The sequence below is a fragment of the Bos indicus genome, chromosome 19, assembly GCF_029378745.1.
Source record: "Bos indicus isolate NIAB-ARS_2022 breed Sahiwal x Tharparkar chromosome 19, NIAB-ARS_B.indTharparkar_mat_pri_1.0, whole genome shotgun sequence".
Lineage (NCBI taxonomy): Eukaryota > Metazoa > Chordata > Mammalia > Artiodactyla > Bovidae > Bos > Bos indicus.
The window spans coordinates 25,965,924-25,987,906 of record NC_091778.1 but is presented as its reverse complement, the minus strand read 5'-3'; the positions used below and the strand labels follow the sequence as shown (position 1 = coordinate 25,987,906).

Sequence of the window (21,983 nt, the reverse complement as noted above, 5' to 3'; positions counted from 1 at the left end):
TGAAACCACCTTTGGCTCAAAATGCAGACTTCTCCCTTTGAAAGCACACCATCCCAAATGGCAACCCACTCCAGCATTCTTGCCTGGAAAATCCCATGGACAAGGGAGTTTGATGAGCTACAACCATGAGGCTCAGAGAGTCAGTCACGACTGAGCACATGTACATATAGATGTACGTCCCTAATTTGAAGTGTTCAAGAAAGAAATTATATCCTTGCTTTAGACAGTTGCTTTGCGGCTTCCCTGGTGGTCCAGCAGTTAAGAATCCACCTTTCAATGCAGGGAACACGAATTTGATCCCTGGACAGAGAACTAAGATCCCACATGCCCTGGAGAACTGAGCCCGTGCACCACAACTAGAGTGCCCACACGCTGCAACAAAGACCCAGTGCAGCCAATGTTCTAAAAAAATTAACACAAAGGACTACATAAATTGTTGCTCTGTTCAGAGAGATCTGGATTTGCTGCATCTACACAAGCAAAAGCTTTTCCATTTCCAGAATCAGCCTGTCCTGGTTCACCTCTATACGGGTCCAGCTCAGATTAACTCAGTGTGGCTTTTGGTTGTCAATGCAAGTTTGCCTTTGGGCACAGGTCTTACATCTAAGAATGGTTGTAAAAGGGCTCACAATAGCACGTGGGGAACAGGAACAGGGCTGTGTTAGCACTGTTCATTCATCTGGCCTTTCTGGATGTGTCTGCTTGTTTCTGGATGGTGAAGGAGTGTCAGAGCCCCTGATCCCTGACCAGGGTGGGCACTACAAGCAGGGCCAGGCCAGCGGCTGATCCGGCACCCCAGCAGTCCCTGGGAAAGAAGCTGTTGGAGCGGAGTCCTTTTGTGTGTTGGTCCAGTGAGTTTCGAGTTGGTCATATTTGTGCCCATTAATGTCTGCCAACTCCAGAGGAGGAGGAGACCCGAGGAACAGTGCCAACAACAGACTGACCAGTACCAGGCAGGCCACGTGCTGGCCTAAGTCACCAGACAGTGAGCCCGCGGGGAGGGGCATGAGTCCCGTCTGCAGAGTGTGGCCCAGTCCTTCCAGACCCTCTTGTTCACGTAGGTGCCATCCTCCAGCTTGTTAGGGCTCTCGGCAGGGTTCCCTGGGGGTTACGGACACACAGGGTGCAGCTTAGAGGGGGACAGAGCATGTGATGGCGAGGGGTGGGCAGCCTGGGTACTCCCCCAAGTTGGGGTGGTCCAGGTCCCCACGATTTCTGTGCGTAGGGTTTTCCGGCGACTGGTCACTCGGAGGGCCAGTTGTTCTCACACACACACAATGGGGCTTGACACCTGGCTTAAACAGCTTCCTGGGAACGCCGATCCAGTCTCTGCTCACACCTCCACTAAGGAAAGAAGGAAAGAGGGCTTCTTAGAAGCACTAACTCCTGAGTGTCTCTGGAGAGGGGAGGGAGGAGGCAGTGAGCCAGGCCTTGTGCAAAGTGGACACCATCCCACTTCCCATCTTGGTGTTTTCCCAAGGTGACAGTCTGCAGTGTTCACCTGAACTCTCATGCTCTCCCCACCCCCCCACCCTGACTTCCTCCAGCTTCCCTCCCGAGGGCAGCGTCCTCCTTTCTCTGCGCTCCCCCTGGCCCCAGCCATCTGCCTTCCCAGGAGGCAGCCCCACTTTCCTGCTTGGTTGACAACCCCAGTGAAAGGCTCCCCCGCCCTCACTGGCCTGGGAGCATCTCAGAAGCCCTGTCTGGCTTAAGAATCCCAGGGCACATGGGTCTTGACCAAGTTCTCCTGGGTTACTCTCAATTTATGGCCTCAGGGAACAACTCAGATGACCTAGAAGCTGGATCTGGGGGAGAGGTGGGAGGAACAGATGGGAAGCCCATTTACCTCTGTTGGGAACACCAGAACCGGCTACCCCTGATGAAGCTCCACTCAGCGTTGCACGGTGGGAACCTCTGCTTCTCTATCAGCTCCTGTCTGTCTGCTTCCAAGCCTTTGGTCATCATGGCTTCTGCCTGGGTCAGTTCTGGGGTGGGGAGCCCATCCTCTCCGTAAAACCTTCCTATCACCCTTCCTGTGGCGGCAGGAAAGCTGACGTCAGCACAGTGGTGGGAGGGGGCGGGACAGAGGCTTCTCCTGCAGAAGCCCCAGGAGAGCTTGAGTCCCCAGGAGAGCTCTGCCCCTGGGGCTCTATGGTGGCTGGCTGGCTGCTGGTGTATCAGGAGCTGGCTGGAAGGACTCGTGGCGCCTTCTGCCCTGACGTCTCTGTGTCTTACACCACTCCGGATAGAAGCCTCCCTGTTCTGGGTGTAGAGACCTCCAGGACAGAAAACATAAAATCTTCCCCCATTCCAGACATCAGTTCCCTGGGAGTGGAACCACCTGTCACTCGTTTTTCAATGTTTCACAGTACTTGAGGTGAGCAGGTGTTCCATAAATGCTTGATGAATGAATTGCCTATTGAGTAACAGTTTTGTGGCTAAGTTCTTCCCCACATTGAATTATTTTGTCTTATGTAACATAAATAAGTCATCCATCGAGCATTCACTCAGTATCAGGAGCTTTGCTGGCACTTTACCAGTGTTTTGTAATCCTCATACACGGCTATGAGAGAGAAATCAGTGCCCCATGGTCCTGCGAGACGGACTGGGAGATGAAGTAGCTGGGGAGTCTCTCAAGCTAGTAAGTAGGTCTGACCCCGAGCTCATGCTCTCCCCTGTCCATCATTCTTTTCTGGCTCAGTCCTTCAGTAGACACACTGCATGGACTGGTTTTAGTTTAAAATCCTGTCAGAATTTGTAAGGTCTAAGCAATGGCAGCAAGAGCAGCTTCAGGAGGCCAGAGCCAAGAAGGTACCAGTTCTTAGGTGCAGGGACTTTTACCTCCAAGTCCTAAAGTACAGGTGGCCTTTACTAGCAGCCCCTGTCATATGGCAAGAGAAGCAGCAGAAAGCACTTCTAGGTTTACCCGGAGACTTCCCTGGTGGTCTGGTGGCTAAGACTCTGAGCGCCCAATGCAGGGGGCATGGGTATGATCCCTGGTCAGGGAACTAAGATCTCACATGCAGTGTGGCAAATTCAAGACAACTAAATGAAATCTATGGAAATGACCTGCAGAATACCTACCAATGAATTTGTAGTTCTTCTCATAGAATGAAAGCCAGTTTTGGAGTGTCAGCATCTCAGAAAATGACAGGTCGGATACATCATCTACAAGGCCTGCTTCAGAGTAGTCCCCGGTCACAAACGCTCTGGATGCATCTCGGCCTGCGGGAGAGAGGTTTCCAGTAGATTCGCTTGTAAATCACCAACACTACACCAACTCAAGAACCTATTTTCTGAGAAATATCTCCTGAAAACCCTCACTGCCCAGCCCTAAGCAAAGCTAATCCCTCCTCCTTGGTGACAGATGGTCCTGGATCCTGGACACATATTCTCGCACGTACCCCATTCTTTCATTGACTTTCAGCAACATCTCACACGGCGGAGTCCCTTGGCTTCCGTGACACTACACTCCTGGTTTTCCTCCTACCCCTCTAGCTCGTTTTCTGCCAGTCTCGGGGATCGATTCTTGTTCACCTCTTCTGCTCCATCCACACCCTCCCCTTGATGATCTCATCCACTCTTGTGGTTTCAAGTAGCACCTCGATACCAAAGGTGCCAAATTTGTATCTTGAGCGCCAGACCTGTATATCCAGTTGTCTGCTCAACATTCCTTAGAGGACTTGCAGACATCTCAAGTTCAAAATGTCCACATGGCATCCCCAGTCCCTGGAAACCTGCCTCCAATCTAATACTCTCTATCTCAGTTAATAACTAGTTGCTCAATCCAGAAGTGCAGTCCTTGACACCTCCTTCATCCCTCACATCCAGTTAGTTCCCAAGTCCTATTGTCTTCCTAAATAGTTCTTGTATCAGACCACCTGGCTCCATCTACCACTAAGCAAGCTCAGGCTGCCGGCATCTCTCATCTAAGCTATTAGAGTAAACCCCAGAAGGTCTCCCTGTGTTTATTTCTGTCCTCCACTAATCTATTTTCTGTATAACACTTAGACTGATATTTTAAACAAATTGATCATCATTCTCTGATCCCTGGTCTTGAAAGATGCCACATGCCACACAGCAACTAAGCCCATGCACTACAACTACTGAGCCTAAGCTCTAGAGCCCAAGAGCTACAACTCCTGAAGCCCATGTGCCCTAGAGCCTGTGGCCTGCAACGAGAAGCCTCCTCAATGAGAAGCCCCCTCAATGAGAAGCCCGTGCACCACCATGAAGGGTTGTCCCTGCTTGCCACAACTAGAGAAAGCCTGCATGCGGCAATGAAGACCCAGCACAACCAAAAAATATAAATTAAGTTAAACATGAATTACCATATGACTCAGCAATTCCCCTCCTAGGTATACACACACGAGAACTGAAAACACACGTCCACAACAAAACTGGTCGTAACAGCATTATTCATAATAAGCAAAAGGTGGAAAGAACCTAAATATCCAAGAAATAATCAACAGATCAGCAAAATCTACGCAACAGAATATTATTTGGCCATAAAAAGGGATAGAGTACTGATACTCGCCAACATATCATGAATGAACCTTGAAAACATTATGCCAAGTGAATGAAGCCGGACACAAAAGGTGACAAGTCTGACTCATGAACATGAAATGCCAGAAGAGGCAAATCTTTTGCGACAGCAAGTAGATACTGATTGCCAGGGGCCAGGTAGTCAGAGGGGATGGAGAATGACTCCTAACAAAAATGGGGTTTCTTTGGGGAGGTGATAAAATGCCCTGGCCTAAGACAGTGGTGATACTTACCCAGCTCCCCATGTTGTGTGTGCTTAGTTGCTCAGTCCTGTCCGACTCTTTGTGACTCCATGGACTGTAGCCCACCAGGCTTCTCTGTCCATGGGATTCTCCAGGCAAGAATACTAGAGTGGGTTGCCATGCCCTCCTCCAGGGAATCTTCCCAACCAAGGGATCGAACCCAGGTCTCCCACATTGCAGGCAGATTCTTTACTGTCTGAACCACCAGGGAAGCCCAAGAATACTGGAGTTGGTAGCCTATCCCTTCTCCAGGGATCTTGCTGACCCAGGACTCGAACTGGGGTCTCCTGCATTGCTGGTCGATTCTTTACCAGCTCAGCTACCAGGAAAGCCCAACTTCCCATGTTAAAAACCACTAAATTCTACTGTCTAAAAGGGTGGATTTTATACCATCTGAATATCTTCATAAAAATACTAAGCGAATGAATAAGTGAATGTATCTGCTTCCCTACTCGAGTGTGTAGGGGGCTGGGGACAAGGCGAGCTACATGGCGGTGGCTAATAAATGGATGGTAAGTAACATGGGACACAAATGAACTCACTCTACAGGACAGCACACCACAAAAGAAAGATCACCCCAGAAAGGGGGAGGCTTTTGCTCACACATGCATACAGCCACGACAGCTGCATCAGGGAGTGGCAGGAGAGTGCATCCAAAGTGTCCTCAACTGGCAGGTGAATAAAACACTTGATTTCAGTTGCATCTCTGCTTCTCACTCACTGTGCAGCCCTGGGTAAGTCCTTTCCCTCTCTTGGACTGTTTGACGACCTGTCAGCATCATCAACTGCACGTAATTCCTTCTGTCAGTGCTTCTACTTTTCAAGTTCTCCCTAGAGACAGGGACGTGCCTTGTATTTAAGTGCCAGAGGCAGCTTCCCAACTCCCCAGATATAATGACAAATGGACAATGCTTATTTAATATCAGCTTAGTCAGTGGCTTTAGGCTTGCTCCTCATTTGCTTTTACTTTTAATCTGGGAGGTGGTCATTCCTCTGGGCTGGTAAAGCAACATCTCTAAAAGGGGTGGTCCTAGTCAGGACTTAGTTGTGAGGGCTTTAGGCAAATTACATCCTCCAATCCTCCCCAGCTGTAAAAAAGGGTTAGAATAAGCCTCATTTGACAAATGTTCTTTGTGGCCTGACATACGCCCAACTTTGTTCTAAGTACTGAAAGACTATAAAGATGGCCAGACTCCTTCCCTGTGCTCTAGCCTGATGAACTTTATTATTTATCTGGCTGCACCAGATCTTACTTGCAGCAGGTGGGATTGTAAACCTTCCTTGCAGGTAGCATTCAAACTTTCAGTTTCCTGACCAGGGATCCAACGTGGATCCCACAAAAGTCCCCTGATAAACTTCTTTAAGGAAGACAGATAAAAGCGTTTGTACTAGGAGCAAACCAAATGTACTATTTTTCGGGAAACCTGGGATGGGGGAAAGGAAGTCACTTCTTACTGGGACACACTGAAGAAAGATTGGAATCAGCTGGGGAACCCTGAGGGCAGGGACTCATCTCTGTGCCCTGAGAGCCACAAAGCACGTCTTGGAAGCTTCTGCAGGCCGGTAAAGAGGAACTGACAGGAGACAAGTGATGTGTTTCTCCAACCTAGTCAGGAGGAGCGGTGGGGAAAGACAGGGAGAATAGAGGCCGTGACAGTTGTCTATAGTCAAAACACACCAGATGGATGATGCAGCTGAGCCCGGCCCCCACGCTGGTCTGACGAAATGTGGGGAGGAAATGAACACACGAATAAATGAATACGTGCATGAATGAAGCGCAGGCGGCTACCCGCCCGCGTCGTAGCAGGAAAAAGCGTGAACCGCCCTGCTAATACCTGCGAAGCCGCTATAGTGGGCCCCGGGCTCGTAGTGCCTCCGGCCAGAGGACACATCGTAGACGCGGCCGAGCAAGGCCAAATAGAGGCCCGGGTCCCCTGGGCGGCCGCGATAGCGGGCCAGCTCCTCGGGTATGAAAAGGCGAAAGTCGGCGCGGGGACTCCACCAGCCCATCAGCCATGCGGCCATCGCCGCCGCCGCCGCCACGGCCACGGCCGGGCCCAGCCAGAGCCCACGCCCGCCGAGCCCCGGCATTTACGCAGCCGTACCCCTCTTGGCTCCTCCGAAGTTGACACCTCTCGGTCCACAGCTAAGATGGCGGAGAACCGGCCGCGACGTCACCAGCGCGACGCGCGCTTTCCCGGGTCCGCATGTCACTAAGGGGACAGTGGGGCACTGGAAGGGAAAGTCTTTGGCGAAAAGTTCACTCCTTGGCTCCAACCTTCCTCGTACTTTTCTAGCATAGCTAGCGACTGTTGAGAGATACTAAGGAGGTGACTGGCGAGAGGATATTCTGGCCTGCAGGTTGTCCGCCCCCAACAAAGATGGTAGCAAAGGAGGCTGCGGGTTACGTAGACGTAATGACAGCAGCGCCCTCTTGAAAATCAGGCTGTCCCCGGCTTGCTGTCTTACGACAGCTGGTGGTGTCCGCTTAACGGCGCCTTTACGACAGAAGTCCTCGCTTGTCGGCGAGGAAGCCGGAAGCCGCAGCCGCCGCCGTCGTCCCTTCCCGGTCCCCGCCCGCCGGGTGCCGTCGGAGGTTGACAGGTCGTGGCGGGGAGGCGGCGGCGGCAGCAGAGCCGGGCGCCCGAGACGGAGACCTCATGGGGAACGCTCCGAGTCACAGCAGTGAAGACGAGGCGGCAGCCGCCGGGGGCGAGGGCTGGGGCCCGCACCAGGACTGGGCCGCGGACTCGGGCACGACCCCCGGCCAGGGCCCCGCGGCCCCGGCGCTGCCGCCCGCCGCGGCGCTGCTGGAGCCGGCCCGGCTGCGAGAGGCGGCGGCTGCTCTGCGGCCCACGCCGCCCTGCGAGTCTCTGGTGTCCAGGCACCACGGCGCGCTTTTGCGCTGGCTGGAAGAGCGCCTGGGCCGCGGCGAAGAGTCCGTCACCCTGGAGCAGTTCGGGGAGCTGCTGGAGGCTCGTGGCGCCGGCTTCTCGGGCGAGCGGTTCGAGGAGGTCAGGACTGACTAGCGATTGTGGGGCGGGGGCAGGGCGGTCGGCACTAAGGGCATGAAGAGGTAGGCAGTGGCTTTAGAGAGGCTGGGCAGGAACCCGTAGGGTTGGCAGCTTCTGAGAATAGGAGCTTGAGTATGCCGGGACCCACAGTGGGAGCTTCCAGTCTGTTCACTCGGGGAGCCAGCTGTCGATCTCTCTAACCTTTACTAGAGCTGTGGAAAGCTTCGGCTGGGCCGTTCTGGATATCAATGCTGGATAAGTCTTTGCATGTTGCTGTAGCACAGACCTTTGTGCTGTTGCCTGATGCTGCATCAACTGCCTTCCAGGATGGCCTAAGGGGATTGTAGTACAGGGATCAAGGGAGTGGCCATGACAATCTTTCGGTTTTATTGGCCAGTGGGTTTTTGCAGAGGCACCTTCTGAGTCCAGTGTGGGGTCCTAACGAATGTGGGAGGAGAATAACATATATTGGAAAAATTCACATTCTGAAAGCCATTCCCACCTCGCAGAAACTAGCTTTTCCAAAACCTGCATTGGTTTTTATATCTTTGAAGGATCATATTTTAGTCTCATTTAAACCTCCCTGGAACCTACAACTAATGGGCAAAAACCAGGTTTCCTGTGACTACTTGTGATTATATAGTTTGGGGCATAATCATCAATATCATCTTTGTTAAGTGATTAACAGCAAATTGATACGGCAACAAAGTATTTTCCTTGCAAGGGATCTTATGGACAGGGAGGCCTGGCGAGCTGCGATTCATGGGGTCGCAAAGAGTCGGACAGACTGAGCGACTGATCTGATCTGATCTGTACCAGACACTTCATTTTAGAATTAAGAAGGGAACTGATCCAGCATCACCCTGTGAGTCATTAATGAAACTGAGACTGTCACTCACATTTCTTGGTTTTTGTTTGTCTTATGTCACACTACAAGCTTCTTAAGGCTCTCTTTCATTAAGTCCACAATGTTATAACAAAAAGGTACTTAATTTGTGAAAATGGGTAAACCATGTAGTATATTCAGTGTCAGTGAAGAATGAGTACACAAACAGAGAAGGTATTTTAATGCCATTAGAGACTGGTTTACACTTTAAAACCAGAGGCTTTTCAAATATTTTAAAAATGTTTTCCTCTACATGTCAAGAGTTCAGACAATGTAGTTTGTGTGTGTCTTATATTTTCCTTTTAAGAATACCTGTAAGGCATCCGGCTTTTGAAAATGTCAGTCATGTTACTTAGTGAAAGGTCTCCTTTTTTTTCAACCTCCAGGAATTTGGTTTTTTGGCTGCATTGTTTGTGGGATCTTAGATCCCTGACCAGGGATCAGACCCTGCGTCCTTCCCAGTGAAAGTACAGAGTCCTAACCACTGGACCACCAGGGAATTCCCAGTACTTTCCACTCTAGTCCTAGACGTATAGTGAGAAAGTGAAGCAGTCAGAAAGAGCTATGCAGATATCTTGAAGGATCCAAAGACAATGGAGGAAAAGTGTTTACAATTGTGAGAGTGTCTGATAGGAATAGAGCTTCAAGAGTCCTGTAATGTAAGGCCAAGAAGTCCTTGAGGTATGGTCCAGAATTCACGCAAGGGCTATGACTTTATTCTTTCACTGAGCAAATGCTTGTTGAGCATATACTGAGTGCCAAGGACTTGAATGACAGTGGACAAAGCAAGATGCTTACTCTTAAAGAGTATCTACTGCGTACGACTTGGCTGGTGGTCCAGTGGCTAAGACCTCACCTTCCAGTGCAGGGGAGTATGGTTCAATCCCTGATCAGGGGACTCAGATCCTACATGACCCTGGGGCCAAAAGGCCAAAACATAAGACAGAAGCTGGCTCAGTGGTAGAGAATCTGCCTGCCAATGCAGGACATTCTGGTTGGATCCCTGGGTTGGGAATATCTCCTGGAGAACGGAATGGCCACCCGCTCCAGTATTCTTGCTTGGGGTTGCAAAGAGAAAGACTGGACTTAGTAATTGAGAAGGCATGCAAGATAGAAGTAATATTCTAACAAATTCAATGAAGACTTTTAAAAATGGTCTACATTATTTAAAAAAGAGTATTTAATACTGAAAGAGATGCACATTAACCCAGCAATTTATAGGTGTGGTGAGTTATTCAAGGGAAAGCATAATGAAAAAATAGCAGGAGTATTTGACCTCATCCAGGGTGTCACGACTGAGCGACTTCACTTTCATTTTCATGCATTGGAGAAGGAAATGGCAACCCACTCCAGTGTTCTTGCCTGGAGAATCCCAGGGACGGGGGAGCCTGGTGGGCTGCCGTCTCTGGGGTCACATAGAGTTGAACACGACTGAAGTGACTTAGCAGCAGCAGCAGGGTGTCAGAGAAAATGTACCTGAGAAAGTAACTTTCCAGCTCAGATTTGAAGACTGAAAGAAGACTGAAAGCAGGAGCAGAAGGTGTGAGCCCTGTTTCAGACAGAGGGTGTCACGTGCACAAGCCCCAAGTCCATAGAATAGAGAATCGGGGAGACTGGTATGATGTCTTTGGGCTACAAACTGCTTTAAGGGACAGAAAATCCAGTGCATCAGTGCTTTAAACAATAAAGAAGCTTTTAATGTAAAAGTCCAAGTAGGCAGTCCAGGATTGATCCATGCAAGTTTCGCAGTTGCCAGGGACTGGTTCTGTCCATCAGGTGCTGTCATCTTCCACAGTCACCTTCCACCTAGTGACCCACAAGACTCCTTTGCTGCTGCTTTCCACAATCAGCTGGAAAGGGAAGGAGAGGGCCACGAACACCTTTGACCAAACCCAGTCACATGGCCACACTTAGCTGCAAGGGAGGTTGGGAAAGATCCCTTATTCCATGGCCATATATTCAGCTGAAAATCAGTAGTTAAATTACTGAGAAAGAGGAGAACAGATATTGGGTTACAGTTTCGCCATCTTTGACTCACATGGCTAGATCACAGCAGAAGGAGAACAAGGCTAGAAAGCAGGCAGTGACCAAATTTTAGAGCAGGTTCTCGTCGGGGTATAGTATTCACTAGTGTAATGATGAGAAGCTCCATGTTGTATGTGTTGCTTCTTTCGGCTCCTGCTGCCATCCATGTCTGTCTAGCTGTCTTGCCTTCACATCCCTTGCTTGCTTGAGGTGTTGTCCTAAAGAAATTCTTGAAGTTATACCGGGGACCAAAGTCTGAAACATTATCATTTTATAGTTACAACACACCTCTTCTCTTGATGGGTGTAGTCCATGGAAAGAGAGTCTTTGATTTGCTCACAAGGAGCAGGATTTAATTGACTCCTATGTAGAAGAGGAATTGGAGTTAACATTAAATTCTTATTTGACTCAGAGATTAGATATTGTGCTCCTACTATGATATACTTCCAGTAGGTCATGTATATGCTCTAGAGCAGGAAAAAAGTGCTGAGCACAGGATGATAGCAGATGGCTTGAAGTTGGGGATTTAGGATGAACAGGTCTTATTAGATTAATTTGCCATATTAGCTTTGGTGCCTACTTGGTGAAATCTGTAGAGTTGTAAAGTCTGAAGGAAGGACTTTTTTTATTCATTTATTTCTTGTCTTAGCACAGTCCCTGCTCAGAGCCAGTGTTCTATTTGACAGTCCTCATTCTCCAGCTTTATATTTTATATTCAATCCATTACCTTTTAATAGGAAGATAATCCTTTTCTTTCTTTTTTTCTGACTGTACCATATGGCGTGTGGGATTTTAGTTCCCCAACCAGGGATCGAACCTGGGTCCTCGGCAGTGAGAGCTCAGATTCTCACTGGACTGCCAGAAAATTCCCAAAAAGATACTTACTGACATTGAGGAAGCAGTTAAATATAGTTTTAGTGAAAACTTAAAAAGATTCTTAGTCACTGCTGGAGTTTAGAGGAAATTTGGAGAAAAATACCATCTTGGCATTATCATGTCATAGTATTGATTAACTTAGAATGGCTCTGAGCCCAAGAACTATGCAAAAGAGTCATGCAGATGTAATTCTGTGCCCTTTCAAGACAGAGTATGAGAGCCGCGTGTGTGTACCATGAAGACGAAGCGGGCTTACCCTCAGCTGAGAGCCTGTAAGGGTTCCTCACTGCCAAAGGAATCAGGTGCATACTCCTCGGAATGAGGTGGAGACTGCAGGCTGGCCTGTCTCCCTGTCTGACCTCTCCTACTTCTGTCCCCCGTGGGACGCTTGCCTCGTCTGGTGTGTGGACCTTTCTTCTGTGCGTTCTCCAAGATTCCCCTCCTTGGCCCCATCTCCTGGTCAGGACAGTCGGGACCAAGCCTGTCCTGTGGCGTGATTCACATGGCTTCTGTATCATCGTATCTTCACTCCTTCCCTTGAGGCTCTTATTTCCTGTTCTGGACAGGTCTTTTGACACTGGAGCACACTGTGTGGTCTTGCTCTGCATGAGGCTCCGAGGCCCGCCACCTGCCTGCACTCCTCCAGCACACAGGAAGCCTTCAGTGAGCGCTGGCCATTGGTAGTGGTGAGGCAGTGCCGAGAGGACGATCCTGGGGGAATTGGAGGTTGTTCTGGCTCTGTATGCTTTGCTGTGAGGGACATGATGGTATTGGCTTCTTGTGGAGAGCTTCATGATCCCCGAGAACTGTGGAGGAAAGGTCACTGCTCTGTTTTGCCTTTCCCTGATTTCCAGACTGCTACTTCGTTGTGTACTGTCTTGCTTTAGGAACTGGAGTGGCTCCCCATTTTTCTGAGGGCCATTTCCCCCACATTGCCTCTACCACTCCTGGGCTTCTGGCCTCCAGAGTGTCTGTTAGCTCAGGTCACAGTGATTGACAGTGTGGGGTCCCACATCGTACCAGAATTCCCATCCAAGCTCCATCATTTACCAGTCCTAACCATGTGACTTTGGACAAAATCCCTTACCTCTCTTTCCCTGTCTAGTTAAAGTCATGGTCCCAGCTTTAGGATTGTGGAATTTAGTATTAGCTCTTGTACTTGTTATGCTATTACTTCTATTGTTGTAATGATCACACCCATCACATTGCTGCTGCTGGTTTGTGGATCTGTCTTCTATGTGGTGGGGATTTTGGAGAGCCAGGATTCCACCCTGACGTCCCAGTATGCACAGAGCCAAGCCCAGGTCGGGCATAAGTGGCTCCCTGTCAGCTGGTGTTAAGTAGGTGCTAAGTAAATTGGCTCCTGGGAGACAAACTAGATGCTAAGGGGTAGATTTCAAAACCTCTGCATTTTTTTTAAGGACAATTTCCCAAGTATTAGGAAATTACATATTTGTTCAGTGAAGCTGTTAGCAGCACTGTTCTGATTGTTTTTTTTTTTTTTTTCTCACCCAAACTGTCTTTATTTTTCGTTTGTTTGAAAATTCTTTTGATCATATCCATTAACTATTGACGGATCAACAGAGTCTGTTAAAAATAGAAAAATGTTGCTTATTCATACAGCCTTGCTCATATAGAATTTTTACCAACCCTAAACGGCAAGAGTTGTGTGGGAAGTTGGGAACAGACAGCACTTGAGATGCAGGTGGCACCTGAAGTGCAGAAGTTCTGGTGGGAGTAGGGCTTGAGCGCTGCCTGCGATTTAGGGTGAGTCTCAGCTTTAAGGCTGATGTTGAGTAAGCCTGTGCTCAAGGTGCCGAGAGCAAGGGTTAGAAGCTGGAGGAAAGGGATGGATAAGAGGGAGATTTTGAGCACTTGGTCTCGGACAGCAAGGAACCCCAGGGGTTATCTGGTCAAAGGAAGGAGACTGGAGTTGTGGCGAAGAACACGAGCTCTGGAGCCTTGGAGTCAAATACTGGCTGTGTGACTTTGGGCAAGTTTTCTGACCTCTCTGTAAAATGTACAACTTTAAAATGAGGCTAATAGTAATCTTGCTGTTACGTGGAATAAATGGTTTGTGCACTGCTTAAAATTTAGTGAGTGCTCAAATACTAATTCAGAGCTTCCCAAACCATCTGTCATTCCACATTGAATGGGTTACCATTGTGCTAATCCCCTCAGACTTTGAATCATACAGTATTTCTGTTTCCTTACTGTGCTACAGTGTGAAGGAGCTGCGATGTAGCTGTTATTGGTGCTGTGCATTCACGTCCTGGGGCCTCAGGGCAGACAGAGGCTGTGCTTCTGCTCTACCTTCCTCCACACCCATTGGCTCTACTCTTCATATTAGGGTGTGCTTCAAATGTTTTAATGTTTATAATTTCCCTTTTGTCACTATAAAAGCGACTTATGTAGATTGGCATGTTACCACTATTAGTATCTTGATATGTACTCTTTCAGATTATTATTGTTGTTCACTTGCTCAGTTGTATCTGATTCTTTGCAACTCCATGGACTGCAGCGTACCAGGCTCCCCTGTCCTTCACCATCTGCCAGAGTTTGCTCAAATTCATGTCCATTGAATCGGTAATGCTGTCTGACAATCTCATCCTCTTTTATCAGCTTCTCCTTTTGCCTTCAATCTTTCCCAGCATCAAAGTCTTTTCCAATAAGTCGGCTCTTCGCATCAGGTGGCCAAAGTATTGGAGCTGCAGCCTTAGTATCAGTCCTTCCAGCGAATATTCAGAGTTGATTTCCTTGAGGATTGACTGGTTTGATCTCCTTGCAGTCCAAGGGACTCTCTGCTGATAAATCTATGTATGTTTGGTACCAATGTGGAAAGTGCATATTTGCTTTTTGTTTAAACTAACATGAGGTCATTTTCTGATACTCTTCTGTAACTTGTTTTTTAGTGGTCTTAGTGGTCTTCACTGTCCTGTTAACATCTGTGTCATTAACACCCAGTCCATATTCCAGTTTATCCAATTGTCCCAGAAATCCGTCTGCCTCCCAGCTTCCAAAATTTTGTTGCTGTTGCAATATCTCCTGTTTGCTTTGTCCTTATACTTAAAAAAAAATTCCCTCTATAATATTGTCTTAGTGGAATTTCAGGAGGGAGCAGAGGTAAATGCATTTGTTTAGTGTGACGTCTTTGAACACTCTTGATGGCTCCTTGTCTAGCTTTTGCTAACTGAAGCTTTGAGGAATGAGTTGGGCATTCCTTCCGGAGCCTCCTAATCCATCTTTACACCCCACCAACAACAGATGCATCCGTCTTTATGATGAACTTTTCCCTCTAGCTTCCATCTGATGACCTTAATTGTAACTGCTCCTTCCCGTAATAGCCCATCAGATGTTTGAAATGGAGACTATTACTCCCAGTCATCTTTTCTCCTCACTGGAGATTCCAGGCTTTTCTCACAGGGCAATTGCTAGTCTCGTCTTCATCACAGTCTGTTTCTTCTGATTTCTTCTCTCGTATTTACTTTAGGTGTGTGACTTCCAAAGTAAACTCAGCTTTCCTGATTGGGTCTAATCAGGAAAGGATGAAGGAATTCCCTGGCAGTCTAATGGTTAAGACTCTCAATGCAGCGGGCACAGGTTCGATCCCTCACCTGGGAACTAAGATCCCACATGCTGCACAGAACAGCCAAAAAAAAAAAAAAAGAAGCTGAGGCTTATGGAGGCAAGGGAGTGTGTTTTTGAAGTCACATGGCCAGTTAGTGACAGAGCAGGATTCGAGCCAAATCCCATGCTGTACCCTGTTCCCCGACATGAACAGGGTAAAATTAGATTATAGTTAAAGGTTAGGGTAAACAGGGCTGTAAAGTAGATAAACCAAGTTAGCTCTCGGGTCCAAAGAGAGTTTAAAATAAAAAGCCCTACTAAACCTGAGATGCTACCCTAAGCCAATGCTTTGTTTTTGGCACTTTGTAACCAGTTGAACATTTTTTCGGTGATTGCTTTCTTCTGAAATTATTTTGGGACAGGGGGCTTACTCTCTTGAAAGAGACGAGATGATGATGATGTTGGATGTTGTGCCTACAGGTAGCAATACTTGTCCACACATGTTCTGCAGAACATCATGAGTTACTATCCCGAACTTATTTGTTCTTTGAATGATATGTATGAACTCTTCCCACAACAATAACAAAAATCACTGGTCTTAAAAAGTTTCAGTTATTCAGAATTTGGAACCCATATCTGATTTTCTTGCATCTCTTGTCTTGTAGGCCTTTGCCCAGTTTGATGCTGAGGGTGATGGTACGGTTGATGCTGAGAACATGTTGGAGGCCCTCAAGAATTCCAGTGGAGCTAACCTTCAGGGAGAGCTGAGCCACATCATCAGACAGCTGCAAGCATGCTCTCTTGTTCCAGGTGAGGCCCTCATCTGAGGGCTGAATGCTGAAGAATGCTCTCTTAGAGCCCAAATGAGCTTTGCTGTAATATGGGTTGTAATTAGACAAGCTTGTGGGCACCATGAAATAGTCATGATTTTCTGATAGCCTTCATTAAGCTCATGATCTGAATGTGTGTTGAGTATAATCATTTCTTGTGTTCCCCACACAGCGGTGGCTGAGCAGTTCTCCCATCTTTATGAACCTTTGTCATGAGGCCACCTTCCTTACTGGATCTCTCTGTTTCACTCTCTCAAGAAGCCTTCCCTGGCCCCGGTTGTAGGCTTTCTTAGCATTGTGTATTTGTTTTGTTTTTTTTTCCCCAACATATCACTGTTCTAGTTAATTAATTATTACTCACTTGTTTGTAAATATCTGTCTTCACTTTTATCCTATGAGCTCCATGAGGGCAGGGAACCTTCTCTTTTACTTTTGGTGAGTCCTTACATTTAGTAGTTTGGCACTTGGTAGGCACCCAGCTTTTTTAATTTTTAGAAAGCCATTGCTCTGAAATTTGTGAGAATAAAAATAGCTTAAAATGAAACAGTACCTCTACATTGTCTCTATGAAAAAACCTTGTCTATATTTTTTGATGGTTTTATTTAGGGAGCTCAGAAACAGAATCAAAATAAAGTTACCTTTTCTTGTTTTTTTTTTCTATTGAGAAAGCAATTGAGTTTGAAAGGAAAAAATTAAACTTGGCATATCATCCTTTTGGTTTAGTTCATTTTATCCAGGAGCTTTTCTGCTTTGTGCACTTGGAGTCATAATATTTAGCACAGAGGATCTTGGGCAGCAGGGAGGCAAATAGACTCGTTGGATCCATAAATGTAACTCTGATTGACCTCTCTGGCTTCCTACTGAGGATGTATTGAGCTAGGGAAGGAGGGTTTCTGTATATTAATGAAAAATGCTTACTTCTGCTCTTCTTCAGATTGTCTTGAATTATGTAATTTTTATAGAGCATTATAGATAGCCTGAACATGTTAATTTTTCTACTGTTCTCATGGCAGTAAAAATTACACTTTAAATTATGCATAGCTAACTTTTAGCATTTTGTATTATCCCCACCTCTGTATTACCAGCATATGGGTAGCATCAGGGGCTTTATTTAAACACCTTAGAGAGATGTTTTGGGAGGAGGGGACAGGAGTGGCGACCAGGGGATCCCCAGCACTTAGTGAGTTGTTGCTCTGAGTGATCCTGAGGAGCAGTGGGGATTAGTCTAGAAAAACTCGGGGCCCAGATCCCTAATCGGGGGTCCAGACCTTCTCTAGCAGTGTTGTGACTTGGGACTTTCTACTGAAATATTTTATCTGTTATTTTAACTTAAAAGAGTTTTTCTTTTTTTAAAAATAATAATCCTAGGCTGAAACTTGGTGAGCTGAGCTCACCTCACTGGTGGAATCCCACTTTCCTGGTCCCTCTGTCTAACCTAGACTGATACTCCTTTCATATCTCTTTGTATGAGTGCTGAATGGTTAAAAGAGACAGCCCATTTACCAGATTCATTGCTTATTTCACCATGTGATAAAAGTTTTCCCATTATAAGCATCAGTCTGTTTGGAGCAGATCAGTGCAGTACCAGCAGCGTCATCACATGAAGTCTGGGTATTACCCTGAGTGTCCGTTAAGAAGAACTGTAAGAGGAGATATGAGGGATGGCATGAACTTCTGGGCTTGGGAGATCAAACCAGGGGCTCCTGGTTTTGTGTAGAGGCAGAATCAGATGGGCCACTTCTAGGGCACAGTTTCTCCTCAGTCTTTTGGTTAGCTTCAAAAATTAAAGCAGTTTCCTTCTGCTCTAATATAATCTTTTTGTTTCACACTTAAAAGCAGTTTCTCCTGTGGACTTCTGGAATCTTGCTCTAGGTGCTGCTCACTTGGGTGTGCTCAGCTTATGACAGTTCATCCAGTAATACAATGATAATATATGTACTTTTGTTTTAATTAGAAAGTAAAAGAGAAACAAACAAACAAAGAAAACCCTCCCCAGATCTGTAAGCATGTCTGAGCTCTAGGAAAAGCTGCCGTGTTTATTCTCTCTTCACTTAACTGTCTGAGTCATGTGCACCTCAGTTGAAAGCATGTTATTGTAGCTGAACCTACAATAACAAGAGCAGGATTCCAGAAGTCCGCAGGAGAAACTGCTTTTAAGTGTGAAACAAAAAGATTTTATTAGGGCAGAAGGAAACTGCTTTAATTTTTGAAGCTAAACGTGAGACTGAGGAGAAATTGTGCCCTAGAAGTGGCCCATCTCATCCTGCCTCTTCCCTTGTGGCTCAGCTGGTAAAGAATCCGCCTGCAGTGTGGGAGACTGGATTGGATCCCTGGGTTGGGAAGATCCCCTGAAGAAGGGATAGGCTACCCACTCCAGTATTCTTGGGCTTCCCTTGTGGCCTAGCTGGTAAAGAATCCACCTGTAACGTGGGAGACCTGGGTTCGATCCCTGGGTTGGGAAGATCCCCTGGAGAAGGGAAAGGCTACCCACTCCAGTATTCTGGTCTGGAAAATGCCATGGACTATATATATAGTCCATGGGGTTGTAAAGAGTTGGACACAACTGAGCGACTTTCACTTCACTTCAGACATGGCCTGTTTTGTGTTTTTGAAAGGTTGCTGAGGTTAACGTCAGACAAAATGCAGCCAGGGGAGCCACTTAGGATATCTGGGTGGGTGTATGAATGGAGGTGTTGAAGCCAGAGTCTGGACAGTGACCAGAGGGAGGGACAGATGGAGGAGACTCCAGAGGCGCCCCCTGCCCGGAGAGAGAAGACTGGAGTGGTGGAGGAAGCACTTGGAAGCGGCGCAGGGCCTCTCTGCAGTCCCTCCCCTGGGTGTTGTCTCAGCGTGTACCCGAGCCTCGTTCCTCAGCTATAAGAGGAGGGTACCGGTGCCTTCTCCTCCCCACCCTCCCCCCACCACTTACCATGGGGGCTGACTGCAATGATGTCTGTGGAAGGACCTTGAAAACTATAAAATGCACTCAAGAATTGTGGTCAGGTTAATGGCTGTGTTTTCATTACCGTTATTTTCGTAGCTTAGTATAAAAGCAGTTACGCCATTACAGTCTAACGTGATAAACATTATTCCTAGCCTATATTCAATATGCAAAACTTCTTCAAAAATGTCGTTAGTATTTAAATTTATAAATTAAACATAAAAATTGGGAGCTTGGATTGAAAGAAATTATCATTATTCTAAGTCTTCTAAAATGTCTGTGAAACTACAGTGAAATTAATTTTGAAATTGAGATCACCACTGGTTCATTTCTTAAAAACGTCTTTAGATTTTTAAATGATTAAAGCTGAAACTACCAGAGAGGATTCTTAATGGCTGCTTTTGATTCAGATAATTCTGCTAGGCCACCAGGCAGGGAATGTGGAACCTATTGTGGTAGGTTCCCAAAAACATAAAAAATGGACTTTTTCTGCTTAGGTTTCATAGACATATTTTCAGAGTCCAAGGAGGGCCTGGATGTCCATGCGGCGATGATCCTGCGCTTCCTGCATCGCAACCGGCTCTCCAGCACCGTCATCCCCTACCCCATGTTGGACCACTGCAATAACATGAGCACCATGAGGGCCTCTGTTCTGAGGGAGTCTCTGGATCAGCTGGTACAAAAAGAAAAGGGTATGTGTGCGGGGGTGGGGCTGTTCTTGAGGATGTCTGGTGATCATTTCTTCCAAGTGAGTGTTTATTGACAGGATGAGCCAGCCCTCCTCCCTGCTTTTATTTCTGAAATTATAGTGACCAGTTTGTAGCAGAAGAATGTGAACTGTTCTCCCTTTCCGCTTTCCCTTTCCTTCCCCTCCCCCTCGCCTTATTCTTAACCCAACTGCTTTCTTATCACCCAGGTCTCCGCTCAGATGTGGCAGGCCTCTCCTCATTACTCTCGACCTATGCCCCCACTGCCACCACTTCCCCTCTTTGGTCACAGTCCCCTTTGCAGGTTTAAAAGCCTAAATGGCACTTATTACCTGAAGTTGTAGCATTATTATTTACTTACATTTTTGTCTGTCTTATTCGCTTCATTATCCTTGGGACCCAGAACTATGCTTGCCACACAGTGGGTACTCAGTGAATAGTTGTTGAATAAACGAGGGAAGCCACTACAGGCTCACTGGGGACCACAGCAAAAGTTGATAATATGAATTGGCAGGTCCGTGGAGCCCCACAGTCCAGAAATAGACGCCGTTGCATGGGGGACATGGTACCAGATGTAGTTAGTTAGCGTTACAAGTCAGGGCAGGAAGTGAATGAGCCTACAGATTGGGTTAAGGAACTGGTTAGACATTTGGAGAAAAAAATAAAACTAGATTCTTAACCCACTTAATCAAATAAATTTCACATGGATTAAAAAGTTCAACCAAAAAGAAAGCTGTAGGAAAGAGTGCTAGAAGGAAGGAGTTCCACTTTATAAAAGCCCTCACATGGGAAAACCTCTCTTAAGTAGAACATGAAACTACAAAAGAAAAGATTAGTAAGTTAGACTGTATGTGAATTTAAAGTTCTGTACAGCAAAAACATATCATAAGCAGAGTCAAAAGGCAGATAGCATTTTACGGAACAAAGGTGTATTTTGTAACATTGTGAGTGTTTTTTTGTTTTAACTGACCTTGGGCAGTTTTTTAATTGCCTTAGTTTCCTCATCTCTAAAATGAATTAATACATAGAAAATGTGTAGAAAAAAGGCCTGGTTCACAGTAAACAGGCGATTGAACTGAACTGAACTGAAATATTACTTATTATGTGTGTGTATATATACATTACATAATATATACAAAATGGATAAATTGATAAGACTTGTGACCCAGTAACAAGTAGATGAGGATAGGACAAAGCCATACTCAGAAACACAAGCGGCTTACAAACAAGTGGCTTGAAAAGTCTCACTCATAATTAAAGAAATGTAACTTAAAAGTATAAGTCACCATTTTCATCTCTTAGTTAGTTTTGCAAATATATCAGTGATTTATGCTGTACTACCACCAACCCGTGGAGCAGTCCTTGGCCAATTTCTTCTTTATACATGTTGTCCAATTTAGAAGGAGATTTTACAGAGCATTTATTTTTCTAGGGCCAAAGTGCCAGGAATATTTCTGTTAGATATTTTAAATGACCTTTTTAAAAGATGCTTTGTGAAAAAGATGTCATGATAAAATCTGGTTTTTCTCACAGAGAGCCCTGGAGATCTAACTAGAAGCCCAGAGATGGACAAACTCAAGTCTGTTGCGAAATGCTACGCTTATATAGAAACATCCTCCAACCCTGCAGACATTGACAAGATGACAAATGGAGAAACCTCATCCTACTGGCAGTCAGATGGCAGTGCCCGCTCACACTGGATTCGGTGGGTGCCATAATACCAGATTCTTGGGTGAAGGCCCAAGGAAATTACCTGCTTTCTTTCTCTTACCCTGTCTGCTGCTGCTGCTGCTAAGTCGCTTCAGTCATGTCCAACTCTGTGCAACCCCATAGACGGCAGCCCACCGGGCTCCCCATCCCTGGGATTTTCCAGGCAAGAGTACTGGAATGGGGTGCCATTGCCTTCTCCCTTACCCTGTCAGTGTGTTAAAAAAAAAAATCATTTAAAAAAAATTTAGACTATTTTTTAACTTAACTGCCTAGTTTTTTTCTTCTTGTGATTATCTGTGATGATGCTGTAAGAATCAAGTTAAAAGAATCATGTGAAATTATATACCCATGTTCGTATACTCATAAATACGGATAATTTCTTTACTGGTATTTTAAGGGAGAAAATTAACATTTGACTAGTATTTATGATACTGACTTCAGATCTTTTTCACTAGTTTTTCAGGAAGGTTAGTGTCACAAGGAACAAGGGATACTTTTCTTATATCTGATGTGATTTTAAGATCATTTCTGCACATTTAATTTATGCAACTAAGTTGGCCAGTTTGGTAGAGAAAGAGGGAATGTGTGGTCAAGAATCCTGAAGTGAAACTGATGACAGGCAACCGTGATGTTTCTATAT

At 46.3% G+C, this 21,983-nt stretch overlaps 2 protein-coding genes across 6 annotated transcripts in view; one reads left to right on the top strand and one right to left on the bottom strand.

The window, feature by feature from the left end:
- Nucleotides 1–433: 433 nt before the first annotated feature.
- On the bottom strand, nt 434–7,188 carry CYB5D2 (cytochrome b5 domain containing 2). Of its 4 annotated transcripts, none has more exons than XM_019981031.2 (4): nt 6,623–7,188; nt 3,085–3,225; nt 1,847–2,033; nt 434–1,344 (listed from the first exon to the last, which is right to left on the bottom strand). In XM_019981031.2, exons 1-4 carry the CDS (start codon nt 6,876–6,878, stop codon nt 1,131–1,133), a joined length of 798 nt encoding a protein of 265 aa, XP_019836590.2. In that variant the 5' UTR covers nt 6,879–7,188; the 3' UTR covers nt 434–1,130. The 4 variants fall into 4 exon arrangements, with proteins under 4 accessions (XP_019836590.2, XP_019836593.2, XP_070628962.1 ...); XM_019981034.2 differs by having other exon boundaries at nt 6,893–7,177; XM_070772861.1 differs by lacking the exon at nt 6,623–7,188 and adding an exon at nt 4,779–6,576.
- Nucleotides 7,189–7,319: 131 nt separating this feature from the next.
- The window catches only part of ZZEF1 (zinc finger ZZ-type and EF-hand domain containing 1), a 94,969-nt gene continuing 80,305 nt past the window's right edge, over nt 7,320–21,983 (top strand). For both annotated transcript variants that reach the window (XM_019981030.2, XM_070772855.1), the window contains exons 1-4: nt 7,320–7,801; nt 15,821–15,965; nt 19,424–19,618; nt 21,167–21,338. In XM_019981030.2, the coding sequence (XP_019836589.2) occupies nt 7,448–7,801; nt 15,821–15,965; nt 19,424–19,618; nt 21,167–21,338 (866 nt within the window). In that variant the 5' untranslated portion in view covers nt 7,320–7,447. The remainder of the gene's footprint in view (nt 7,802–15,820; nt 15,966–19,423; nt 19,619–21,166; nt 21,339–21,983) is intronic.

Coding starts and splice junctions, on each gene's coding strand:
- CYB5D2 (XM_019981031.2), bottom strand. CDS start 6,878: ATGCCGGGGCTCGGCGGGCGTGGGCTCTGGCTGGGCCCGGCCGTGGCC. Junction 3,226..6,622: donor CCACTATAGCGGCTTCGCAG/GTATTAGCAGGG, acceptor TCTCTCCCGCAG/GCCGAGATGCATCCAGAGCG. Junction 1,345..1,846: donor TTCTGGTGTTCCCAACAGAG/GTAAATGGGCTT, acceptor TTCTTTCCTTAG/TGGAGGTGTGAGCAGAGACT.